This window comes from Trematomus bernacchii, unplaced genomic scaffold (genome assembly GCF_902827165.1).
Source record: "Trematomus bernacchii unplaced genomic scaffold, fTreBer1.1, whole genome shotgun sequence".
Taxonomy (NCBI): domain Eukaryota; kingdom Metazoa; phylum Chordata; class Actinopteri; order Perciformes; family Nototheniidae; genus Trematomus; species Trematomus bernacchii.
Window position 1 is genome coordinate 13,578,216 of NW_022987689.1, and position 12,987 is coordinate 13,591,202.

Below are 12,987 nucleotides of genomic sequence, written 5' to 3' on the forward strand. Positions count from 1 at the left end.
TGTTTTGTACAGTTAAGTACTATAACTACAAACTACTAAAGAGGAAATATATATTTTGTATTAATCTTTTGTTGAAATTCAGATTCTGCTTTGACAAAAATAAAAAGGATTGTTAAAGTTGTTAGGGTTGTACAAGTCAGAGGATACATGATGAGTTAGACTCCAGGCCCATTTTCTTAGACTAGTGGTTGAGTTTGTCAAACAGATAAAAAAGGTGCACAAAATATAAAGTATGCTCATTTTCTCAGAGTCCTCTATTCAATCTGACCTGCTTTAGCGTACAGTTAAAGCGGCCCCTTCCAGTTCATTTCAAGTCACTTCCGCAATGGCTTTACTTCTCAGACCCTGGTTCTTACACAGAGACAGCAACACAAAATCTGGCAAAACAATTTATTGGATTTCAAATAAAACATCAAATATACACTTTATTACAGTTTGCTTTGAGTAAACATTAACTATATCTTACGGTGTAAATAATGAAGATAGTATACTATCTCTCCAGGACAGTTACACCTGGCCTTAGTGAAACATATGATTGTCTTTAAGTCCATAATATGCAGAAAAGTGGTCATTAAACAGGGCATGCAGTAGATATTCACATTAGAAAATGGTGGCTAACATGAAACACATGCTCTTAAAAAACACTCTCCTGAGTGAAACCAGCAGCTAACTGCTTTTAGTGACAGCAAACAATGCTGTAGCCACAGTGGGAATGAGCTGAAGATCTATTAGAGTCAACAGAGTAACATTATTACATAAATAAAGAGAGAGAGAAATACAGCAAATACAATTTCGGAAGTGTGAGAAAATAGTTTAGAGCCATCAATTACTTCTGTAGAAATAATTACACTTAAACTTGCATTGATATAAATAAGGTTGATGAGTAATGCTACTTTTTTTGCACAAAATACAAATAAAAATCAAATGAGCTGTAGGCTACTCACTACAAAATCAAGCAGCTTCAAGCAACAGTTCAACGTTTTGGAAATAGCCTATTTATTCTCTTAACAAAAGTTAGATGAGAAGATATAAAATGGTCCTGAATTGCAGGTAAACAGTTCAATTGGAGAATAAAAAAGCAGAATGTATTTGCCAAAATGCAATTTCAGAAACCATCTGCAGACACCTGGCAACAATTTCGTTTTTGTTTTAGCTTAAAGTTAGCTTATAAACTGGCTTCTTGTGACACAATTGAGTCATACAATTTGGCTCTCTCAACTGCAGTCTTGCATCTGAAGATGCTTATCTGACTGTAAACAAGGTGTAGTGCAGAAAGGGTAAGTTGGCAAGACACTGTATCTGTTGGCTACACTGGTCTCTCCGAGAAATAGCCAGATCGATAGTCAGACCGATATCCAGTGGGTTTCAAGATTGTAAAAGTGCTAATAAGCACATTTTTACCTGTATTCTCAAAGGTATTCTTACCTTTGGACTGAGCCGGGCTAGTGCTTAAGCTATCAAGCTGCTGGCAGTAGCTTGATATTTATCAGACAGATATAAGAATGATATAGATAATCTCATGTAACTCCCCATAAGAAAGTAAATAAGCGTCTTTCCCAAACAATCTAACTACTGTATGCCTATTAAATCAAACTAATCAAAAATGTCCATCATATAAATGGCTTAGCTTCTACTGAACTGGAACAACATGGTGAAGCTTTGTCTCTCTGATGTTACGCTGCTACCCAGAGGATCGACACTCCACTTCCTGTTTGGTAGCTGATCTGGTTGACTCGTCCGCGTACACAGTCAAGTGTGAAGAACACAGCTGTACCGTTATGAACCTGGAAGGAGGTCCGCAGGCTAACACTGGCCCAATTACTTCCCTCAGGCATCTGACCGGCCACCTGCTGGGCCAGAGGGACGGGTCGCACTCCCTCCGCCTCTCGGCCTCCTCCTGACCCATCCGGATCGTTACGCTTTAAAAGAGTCACCTTGACCAGGTTGCAGGAATGAATGAGTTTGAGGTCCATAGCCATACTGACTGTGCCGCTCTCCTTGAAAACAAAATCTCGCTTTTGATCTGTTGGACCTTTCCCTAACAGCCCCATCTGAGAAACCTGAGCACTGGTCTGGCGGAAGAACAGCGGCTTGTTCCGGACTGCTCCTGACGGTAGGCCGGTGTTGGACACTGATGCCGTCAGAGAGGAAGACAGAGCAGCAGGGACCCAAACCAAGCTGAGGATACTGATGCCGGTCTCGTCTCCAAAGAAGCGTACATTGCACTGAGCAGGAGAGAGGATCTCAAAACCTAGGGTGTCCCCAGAGCCAACTTTAGCCACTCCTGTCAGAGATAAGGACGTGTCTCGATAGTGGACGCCTGGTTTGAAGGAACGCCCCAACTCAGAGCTGGTTCCGTTACGGTTCAGGTACGCTAACAGTTGGAAGCCCTCACTCACACACGCCTGGCCCATGGAGTACAACGCCTGCTGAAATACGAACCGCACGGTGCCACTTTCTGCTAAACGAATCCCTCGGCCATCATGAGTCAGCCCCACAACGTAAGGGTCAGACGTGGAGCTGGTGCGGAACACCGGGCGATAGTTGGTATGGTAGTGTGCGGACACCATTGCCTGTGCTGTCATGGCAACAGCCCCGGTGTCATGTGAGAGCCAGAGAAGACTGAGTGAAGCTGCTGAAGGCTCGTACAGCTGCAGACCATCGTTGCTTTGGTTACAGTGGTTGCTGGCACTCCGGAGGAAGAGGGATATCTTGTTACCTGGGGCGACTTCTGCTACCCCGCTGATGCTGACACTCTGGAGGGACTTTTCTTCCCGCTGCTCTACCCTAATGCCACTGAGGTCACGACCTTCAGAGCTGTCTGTGTTGTTCATACGTAGGCACAACTGGATGAAGCTACGGCAACCGTGGCTTACCGAGAGGTTCTCATCAAGCCAGACCAGACCGTGCTGCCTGAGCACCAGACGGCCTTCTTCGGCGGACAGTAGCACTCCGTCGCCTCTTCCTTTTATTTGAAGCTGCACGCTAGGGAAGGCATGAGCCAGGAAGTTGCCTTTTGCGCCAGGCAGACTTACATCTCCAGCCCAGGATAGAGAGAGCGCGTTGTCACCAGCAGGAACAGGGCCAGAGCAGATGGAGTCTGCAGTGAAGGTACAAGGGGAAGCAACGGGATCTCCATCACACTCATTGCAGGCCTGACACTCATCCATGTCCGAGTGGTAGAAGTAGTCATGGCCGCACATTCCTGAGTTGCCATCACGCTCCGTCATGCTCTGGCACCTGAAGCCACCTGACGATAGAGAAACAAAGACATGATGGTTGAACATTTTATTCTAAAAGCACTGTCTCTAGTTATGATGAATAATCATTATTTTAGTCCAGCAAATGGAAAAGAAGGCCAATGTAGGAATGTTTTAGAGACCTTTTTGTTGTAATATAATGTAGACTCTTTACAAAAGTTAGGGTTAGGGTTAGGGTTAGATAGTAATTAATGTTACCTGGAGTGTTGAGACACTTCTGTCGATCTCCACACAGATCAGATATTTCAAGGCATTCATCTCTGTCCTGTAATGACAACAAAAATCAACACTTTCAATGTTAAAACATCTATGGTAATTACTCAGTCACCCTACTCTGTGGTTCCCCATCAGTCAGCTCATTGTTTAAGTTTTCCGGCCACAACTTTATTGTTTTGTTTGGCATTAACATCCCTCAGAACCAACTATTCTGGAGAGGCAGGAATTGTTTTACAGAGTAAATTCCACAAACCCAAACTATTACACAGACAAAAGTTTCTTGCTTTTTTGTTCGTTATTTGTTTTTTCTTCTGTCTTTTATGACAATTCTACTTCAGAGAGAATTTAGTGGTAAAACACCCGCCGACACAAGCTTTGTTTTGCTTCCCATGCTATAAAGTTGGACTCAATGTGAAGCGAAGAGGCACTTTTTCCTCGCAAATGTTTTTTCGTCTCATAGACAGTGTAATTGAACAGGGGGCAATCGTTAATTCTGTGCATGTGTGACCACATCCTTAACCTGTTAAGCACCAAGCCTGTTTTTCATGTTTCAGGCTCGAAAATGACATGCCCAAAACAAATGACTACAACTTAACTTCTAAAAGGGTTATATGAATAATTTCTTTTATCAAAGCAAGGTTACATCTGTGAGTTGGATGTAGAAGTGTCAGAATCAATATAGATGTTTTTTATTTTAAAGAAAATTCAGATTTTACATAGTAAAAAACTGTAAATGATAGTGTCCGTCCAAAAATTATTTTTTACAGATAGTGAAAACTACCCTTGGATGATGGGTTAGTAGACTAAAAGCTTTAGGAATCCAAAGTACAACATATAATAAGTACCCTGTATCAAGATTGATGCAACACAAGTGACATTTGACCTTTTTAGAGAGGTTTAGCCAAAACCACCCCACCTCTGAGGTGATTTGGGTGAAAATGTTTTTTTTTCCATATCTCTGGCCCCCCTTGGTCGATTTTGATGGTTGACACCTCTTTCTGACCGTTAGAGCCAATATAATCGAAGGGGGGGTCTCCCACACACACACGTTGTGAAGAGAAGAGGTGGGGGCTTCGCGCATACATTTTGCATCAGAGTGGACCGATCTCTCGCTCTGACATTTGGAAACGGAAAAGCAGTTTTAATGCTTATGGATTATCAGAAATCATTTCAAAGAGGACACAGACACATTGAATTAACCTATGGATTAACTGCAGCATCGTTTTTTTATCGTTTTATTGCCATTGAAGACCAGTTTTGACCAAGGTAAGCCATGTTAGCGTTTCTAGCTACCTAGCTCCACATGTTCTGATGTACGCTTTTGTTTATAGCGTCGCAAATGTTTATCACTGAGTGTTGAGGTGGGCACCCCCAGATTCTGTGTCTCCAGGAGATGCTAATCGATGGGTTGGCTGTGCATCTAGGATAAGTAATAAGGGAGTTATGAGTGAGTTTAGCTGCAGTGATAGGTTACATTTTTCGCTCGTGGCTAATTCAGAGGCTGAGTGTTAGCATTGTGGGGTTTTTTTGGAGAAAAAAAATTAAAAAGATCAGTTAGCTGAGTTTCTTCCCGTTACATGGATATAAAACATTCATAGTTTATTAAATATTAAGATTCCTTAGACGTTGTTTCCTGCAAATGACGCGTTTATCCGCCCGGTACCGGGGGGGGCGGTGCGTAACAGGTTAATGTATTTGTCATAGTTGAATTGCAAGTCTATGACAATACTAACATTATCAACCTATAGTACAAATGATGTACATAATAGTCTTATCATACCATCTATGGACATGACCTTGATCCTTTTTGCAGACATAATATTGCCCGTTGTGTTTACATTTGTGCAAGTTAACAAAAGAATGTCCCCAACATTTTCGCCAGCATGATGCAGAATTATCAACGAGATTTTCATCTGTCATATATTGTTTTGATTATGTGTTTATAGCCACAACCCTAACCCTAACCCTAACCCTATATTTAATTTAAGTACATTTTGATTATTGAAATGTGTGAATATTCTCATGGATGTATTGCTTTTTGAGAAGGAGTACTTGCATTCATATAATCAGTGTAAAATAAAGACCATTAAATGAAAAAAATATAATTTATCATATTGCATGTTTCTTGGACGATATATCATCCAACAAAATAAGTTATAATAACAGGCCTACATTTTATGTATAAAGATGATAATGCTTACCTGGCAGATTCTGTCAGCGTGGATTGAACACTGTGCGACCAGGAAGAAGCCGGCGGGACAGACGGTACATTTCTCACAGTGAGGATGACCGCTGATGAAGCTGCAGTACTCCTCAGGATCGCAACTCCCACAAGCCATCAGGGGGCGCCCCACCTGTAAGCAATGAATAAATGATTAAACATCACAGCCAGTCAAATCATACAAATGTGCATGTATATCCTCTGTGTTTGAGCATGTATATACTCCCTGTATGTGTAATGTGTGTAAACACAACAGAGTGGAGAAAGACATTTCCCTGTGAGGGATTAATAAAGTATGTCTTCTTCTTCTTCTTCTACTTCTTTTTCAAAGTAGGATACACAGAGAGGCTAACCAGATGTCAGATGTTGCTTATATTTTAACTAGTCGAAATATTTTAACATTTTGTAGAAGTAAGTTTGTAGAAGGTATATTCATTTATATTATTACTCCAGATTCTTCTATGGTGTAGTTTGTGCTTTCGCAGAAGATCTTTTAAAGGTCACCTATTATGCAAAATCCACTTTTTCATGTCTCTTTTACATCAACATGTGTCCCCTGAAAAAAGATTCTCTCTCTTTTTGTCCTGATCCATTTATATAAAAACCAGTCTGAAAATGAGCTGATCAGATTTTGGCCACTTTATGATGTCATAACGATTTATTGGCTTGTGTAACCATTAGCCAATAACCAACCAAGGTAACTGCCGCCCACCTTATCACCTGAATCTCCTCCTATTATGTATTTATTTCAACAAGGACCATTCATACAAATACATTAGTCTCAGAAAAGAGAAGATATGAATTATGCCAGATTATAGCTAATAGCTCATTTCCATCTGCAGTCCTCAGGCAGGTACATAACAATCAACAAACACTAAAAACATTACATAATCTCTATCACACAAACAATTATAAAACAAGATTTAATTACAGGTCAATAAATAATACATAGTACAGTTCAAATATAATATTACAATACAGTTACAATTGAAAAACTCAGATTAGAGTGTAAATAATGTTGGCATGACTGGTTGCTTAATATCATTTTTTTTTTTGCACCATAAGAGAATGAGTTAAAGTCAGTACAGGTTTTAAGAGCACTATTGTGTTCTTTTCAACAAAATATCTCGCAGAGGGGCGTGGGGAGTGGCTCCTTATTTTCATCTAAAGTAACAGGCAGAGAATCAGCACTTTTGAAACAGGGCTGAAACAGAGGGGATTATGGGATGCTACAATGCATGATCTGTTTGGTATTTATATCCAAACACTTCAGAGACATGTTTTGTATATATCTGAGACCTGTAATATATTGATTAAAAACAGTATAATAGAGGACCTTTAAGAATTTGAAACCAAAAATTTAGATTTTCTTGCAAAACAATGGCTGGCATGTAAGTAAAGCCAATTGTACATTACTGTATTGTACATTCAAGTACAAATAACTTTTAACCCAGGGTTTTTAGTTTGTCTGATGATGTAAACATCTGATACAGGTTGACAGTAGCTGTATAGAAAGTAGTCTGTAGAGACTTGACTTGTGACTGGTTCAAGTCCCAGAATGGACCAAATACAGAGAGAGGAGTGTTACTTCTTTGTGAAGAACTGTTGTCTTTTTTTCACCAAAGCAGTGTATACAGGACCGTTAGTAACCCTCGATGCCTGATTTATCCTGCATCTCACCTCCATCACGCTGGCCTCCATGTCCACCTTGTGCAGAGAGAGCGCCTGCTGAGCTTGGTGGGCTCGAACCTGCCCGTTCATGCTTTCCATGTGACTGTCCATCTCCGCCTGGAGGCTCGGGAAAGATGTTTGTTTGATGCTGTCCATCATTATGTTGTACTGGGCTTTAACCTGGAAGTAGAAACAAATAAAAGTGCACATTTCTTTTTAGTATGATCATGATAATAATCACCAGGACTTGTGTGTTCGCCAAGATGAATACACAAATTAAACACTATGATTATTTATTCCAGGCAACCCCATTAGTCTGCTCTGCTTATAATTGTCCCAATTGTTCTAGTTTGAGGTGCAGACCATTCTCTTCCTCTGCTCCACATTATGGTAAAGCTCCTCCATAGGGAGGTCATCTGTCATGATCCAACAAAATAAAACTTCTGCATGTCAGATGTTTTCCATCCACCTCTTCTTAGTAATTGTTCAATGCTATAATCACAGCCTAATAACAAAACCACAAACTATCAACATCTTCTTTTTCATCATCGATCACAGAGGCCGTACTTGCTCCATCTGTTCGTACATCCTCCTCTGCTGCTCCAGTATTTCTCTCTGCTGGTTCACCAGCGTCCCCTGCTGCTCGCTGAGGAGCCTCTGCAGCTCCTTGACCTCGTCCTGCTGGCCCCTGAGGGCCTCAACCAGCTTCTCCTGGCTCTTAGACAGGGACAGCTGCAGCACAAGAGCGTCCTCAGAGGGAAGCTCATTGTTGCCTATGGCAGAGAAAAACAACTATAGTACATATATCGCAGAAGGAGGTTACACAATGGTGATGAAATGCTACATTTTTATATTTGCAGTATTACAAATCTGGTGTCTACCATTATTCTGGGGAGTTTTTCCCCATTGTATACACACAATAACATTTAAATATGCATACGATTTTGAAAACTTTGCAAAATACTGCTTGACTCTAAAACAATGTGGATTGTTTTATTAAATTAGACATTCTAAATCAATCAGGACTGAAATCGTAAAGTTTGCTACTTCAAGTGGTTTTTATTTCTCACTGAGAAAGCTGCAACTTCACTTAGATTTCTTTATCTAAAATGTAGCTTTTTGGCAGATTCCTCCCAGGCTGACACTGACCTGGTTTCATGTCACATGTCAACTGTATCCATGCACCACGATCCGTCCCAACGTCTGGAAGCTCATCCAGAAACTGCGCCGCTCTGTCTGTCACATGAACCGGGGACGAGTGCCCTCCTCTCCCGTCGTCTCCTCCATGCGTCCCGCATCCTTCCCCGACGCAAGGCTTGGGCATCTGGCGCATCCGGAGGGGAAGTTTACATCCGATCCCTTTGCACCCATGCGTTGCACCGTCATCACCCGTGGGACGATGAGAGACAGACGTCGGACATGACCCACCGACGCAGCCAGGATGGAACACCTCCGCCGTGATGGTCCTGGGGTTAGTCCTCCTTATGCCATCCGTCCCTGCTGGCTGCGCAAAGCCTCCCTGCTGAGGTTGGCTAATGGTGTACGGGGATAAAGGCGCGCTCTGGGCTTGGTGGTGACTAAAATGACCATCCTGTTGGTAACTCGGGTACACATGTCCCTGTCTGGACTGTGCAGAGTGGGGATTCTGTCTCCTGGGTGCCGCTGCCTCCGTGCGCCTTTGGCAGTGCGCTCCGACGCACGGTCTGCTCCAGTCCTGGCCAGAAAAGCAGCGCGCGCCCCGGCAAATCTCAGGTACGCTCGCAGCCCGATTAAACAAAGATGTTACACAGAGTAAAAATAAGGTAGAAACACGCGCCATGTTGCAATACTGAAAGGTACAAACGTAATCAAGCCCTTTTTGCGCACCAATCCTTCACTCCTGTTTGTTCATGTCTTGAGAGAGAGAAAAATCCCTTAAATGAGTAATTATCCACGTAGGTTCCAATTGATGTCGAACAAGTGGTTCCACAGACTTTTAGCTTGTCCCCATTGCGCGCAGTGCGGTTTCTGCCCCCTTTGCCCCTTCTGGAGATAGCTACGTCGTCTAGCCCACATGTGGCGCTCACTGCTCCTAATTGGCAACAGGCTTTGCTTCTAGTCTTAAATTAACCCGTAGCTTTCCCGGACATACCACTCTGCACAGTCACTCCTATTGAAGCTGTGCATGTGGTACATATTTGGACTTTCGATTCTAATGTTGTTTTTATTCTCACACTCCTGTGGTTCATTTATAAGCAGCTTTGGAGCAGGAGTTAGTAAGAAGTTCCAAATGGTCCAGTGGAATCACAAATATTTAGTTAAAAGTTTTTTTTTTTACAAATATATTTCAAAGGGAAATTAGCTTTTTTTCCTTTTATTTCATTCATTTTGATGACAGGATCAACCCTGTGGGTTTTTAACAAGCACTGTGAGAAATAAAATCTGTGCTTTATATGGCACCCAAGCTTTGATCTCTTCTACTAGATTAGAGTGCAGTAGTGGGACCCTATGATATTGTGAAGTCAATTCTGCCTCTCCTGTAAAATGTGTACTTTATTACACTTTCTTGCCACTCTCATTTCCCTTCACTGACCCCACCTGGCCTTGATTAAAGCCTGTACCCACATTAGAAACACTTAAATGTTTCCTCCTTGTCTTATCTTTAGGGCAAAATGGAACTCACACAAACACAAACTGAATATAACCAAGTCTTTACTCATGTCCTCCATCTCTCAGAAGTAGTTTATAATAAATCATCGGCTTATAAACACACACTTCATGTATATGTTGAGTCGGGACCTTTGGGTTTTCTTTAAGACCGTTTAAGGAAGGGTACACACACATGTGCACCAGCAGCAGGTGAACGCAGGGTCGCTCTTAGACATGGTTACTCATTTACCCACTTAAGCTAAAGAGGGACCTCACATGGTTCTGAGGGAAGCTATACCGACATGTACTCTGTACTTAAGAAGACTCCGGAATAGGATTATGGGATAGGAGAAAATAGGTTATTTTCAGATCACCTACTTTTTACGTATGTATATGTATGTATTTTAGTCTTTTCATTTGTTTTTCTATCTCATATATATATCCCTTTTTTAAACAAGACATATTTATTTCATTTTTTTCCATCTGTGAAGCACATTGTACTGCAAAACAAAAAAATATTATTGTAAAAAATATATTTCAAAATAACCAACAGCCCACTGGTAAAGAGACAGTAAGAACATTACTGTTCTTGTTGGGACCTCACCCATTTCTTTTATTGTTTGCAATATTTATAGGGATGCTACTATCAATTTCTTGCTCTATCTGCTGACCCATCAACTTTGCTATAATATTCTACATAAACTGCAGCCAGGGCCAAAAATGTTAAGGGTGACTCAATTTAGTTGTAGAACCCTAAAAAGTCATGCATATGAGCTCACTAACTCGAACAACCAAACGAAATGTATCAGTCAATAATGTTTCTTTAAAGGTAGGGTAGGTAATTCACCTCAGAAACACTTGTTATATTCCATGGAATGCTCTTAACATCCCGATAGCAATGAATAAATTAAATGCTTTGACAATAAATATATACAAATATTTCATCTGTGGAAGCCGTGGCGCTGTAAAAAGCAAGTCCAATTATCTGCCTCGGCCCGCGGCAGATAATTGGATGGCCTACTTGCCTGTCAGCCTTCCATCTCGTGCACAAACTTATCTCGTGCCCTCATTGGTCATGTGCGCGTTCGTGTGTGTTGGAGGAGGGGCTTGTAAGGAAGTCTGAAGGAAGGGGCAGATTTTATGTACTTTCAAATTCTAGCTTACTTGAGCTGGTTTCTTCCTTCTTACCTACCCTACCTTTAACATGTGCTTTCTCTGCATGACAAAATCATTGCTACTGAGGCTGGACCTTAATGCAGACAAGGACAAGCAGTAGGGTGAAAGGTATGTTATCTATAACCTTGGAAAACAATACAGCAGGCCAGGGAAAGTTATGGATGAGTCTATGAGCTAGCAGGCTAGCTGGATACTGAAAGGACTGGAAGGTTTTTCTTGAGAATGGAGAGCAGGTGTGAGTGTAGTTGGCAGGTAGGCAAAAAGGCAAACAGACTAACAGATATCAAAACTGGCAAAAGAAAGGAGTTAAAGAACTGGAAGCAAGGTGCATAGACAAATAGCAACCGAGACTGACCATTGGAACAGGGCAAAGTAATGAAGGGGTTAGCTTGATGAATGGGCAGGTGTGCTGATTGCTGATCATAGCCAGGTGAGTAGTGAGAAGGAGAGAGGACGAGAGGGGGAAGGGGAAAACAAACAAACAATGCTGTGTCTACATTTGGATACTTCCCGTACACTGCATGTTATGCACTGTGAACACTAATGCAGTGTATGAATTTCCACCATGTAGTGTTGTTTCAATAGCACATGGCTGCTGTGCCTTCACTGGAAGTGACGATTACTGCTCTTGCCAGCTAGCAACGTTACAGTTAGCAGCAGCAAATGCAGCTCAGTTATCCTGATAAAATTAACTTTGGCATGTTTTTGACACCAGTAGGCTATAGCGGCATGTATATTAAATACAGAAAAAAACACATACATCATGCTGCTGTTTAATAGCTAGCTAGCTAGCATTGATCGTTTGCAGTACCAAAACATTACAGACATCTCAACTAACATCTAACCCAATAAGATTCACGGTGGCTTTTTTTCCACACGTGCTACGTTACTTAAATGGCGAATAAAACCCCACATGTTTAGCTTTTATTTGTATAGCTGTGTTAACCAAAACAACCGCAACCACAGTTGGTCTCATAAACGTTACGTAGCCAAAGTGGCGGCCGTTGAGACTTTCTGACCGTTTGAGAGCTCCATTGGGGTAATCTTAGTACACTAAATGTAGCCATACTTCGCATTGGGAGGTACAGCACGAATCACCTAGTCATTCATACGAAGGCAACGAAAAATAAATAACAAACTCATACAATGCAGTCATGGGTCACATAGGAGCAGGCCAACTTGTGGCCCCACGCAAAGTTATGTCATGAGGCCCTCTGTGTCGTGAACGTCGTGCTAGTGGAGCCTCGCAGCGGCGAAACTGCGGCGCACTTAATTGCGGCGGGAGGTGAAGCTCCCTCCGCGAGGTGAGGCCCCCTCCGCGAGGTGAGGCCCCCTCCGCGAGGTGAGGCCCCCTCCGCGAGGTGAGGCCCCATGCAGTCTGCGTGATCTGCGTGTAGGGAGGGGCGGGCCTGCATAGGCAACACACTCTCACTCCATAAACGTCCAGGAGCGACGCTTGGTCAGGGTCCCGAGTGGTGCAGTTGTGACGCTCCTAGGCTCCTTCAGCTTCATAAACAGACGCAAATAGCTTTCAACTGATTGCAATGTATTCCCATCTGAGGGGGGATTTGACGCTCATGGAAGCATGGCATTCATTTGTGTCGGAGGCTGTTAAAGGCAATGTGACCGTCCATTCCCATTGGATAACGGAGAATTGTACACCCGGAAGTAAGTATTCCCCTTACTGTCGATTGATTTGACAGTGATATCTCCACTACTCATCAACTCAAAAACACCAGATTATCCTTGTTAATTACACGACATTGATAGGTTTTAGTGTGTGTACAATGCTTTTGTCACGTTTTCCCCTTCAAT

General features: G+C 42.2%; 1 protein-coding gene across 1 annotated transcript; it reads right to left on the bottom strand.

Annotated features, from left to right (window-relative positions):
- Positions 1–376: 376 nt before the first annotated feature.
- On the bottom strand, positions 377–9,758 carry si:ch211-252f13.5. Its single transcript, XM_034137183.1, has 6 exons — positions 8,518–9,758; positions 7,936–8,141; positions 7,378–7,548; positions 5,678–5,830; positions 3,459–3,525; positions 377–3,250 (listed from the first exon to the last, which is right to left on the bottom strand). Exons 1-6 carry the CDS (start codon positions 9,185–9,187, stop codon positions 1,674–1,676), a joined length of 2,844 nt encoding a protein of 947 aa, XP_033993074.1. The 5' UTR covers positions 9,188–9,758; the 3' UTR covers positions 377–1,673.
- Between the last annotated feature and the right edge of the window lie 3,229 nt (positions 9,759–12,987).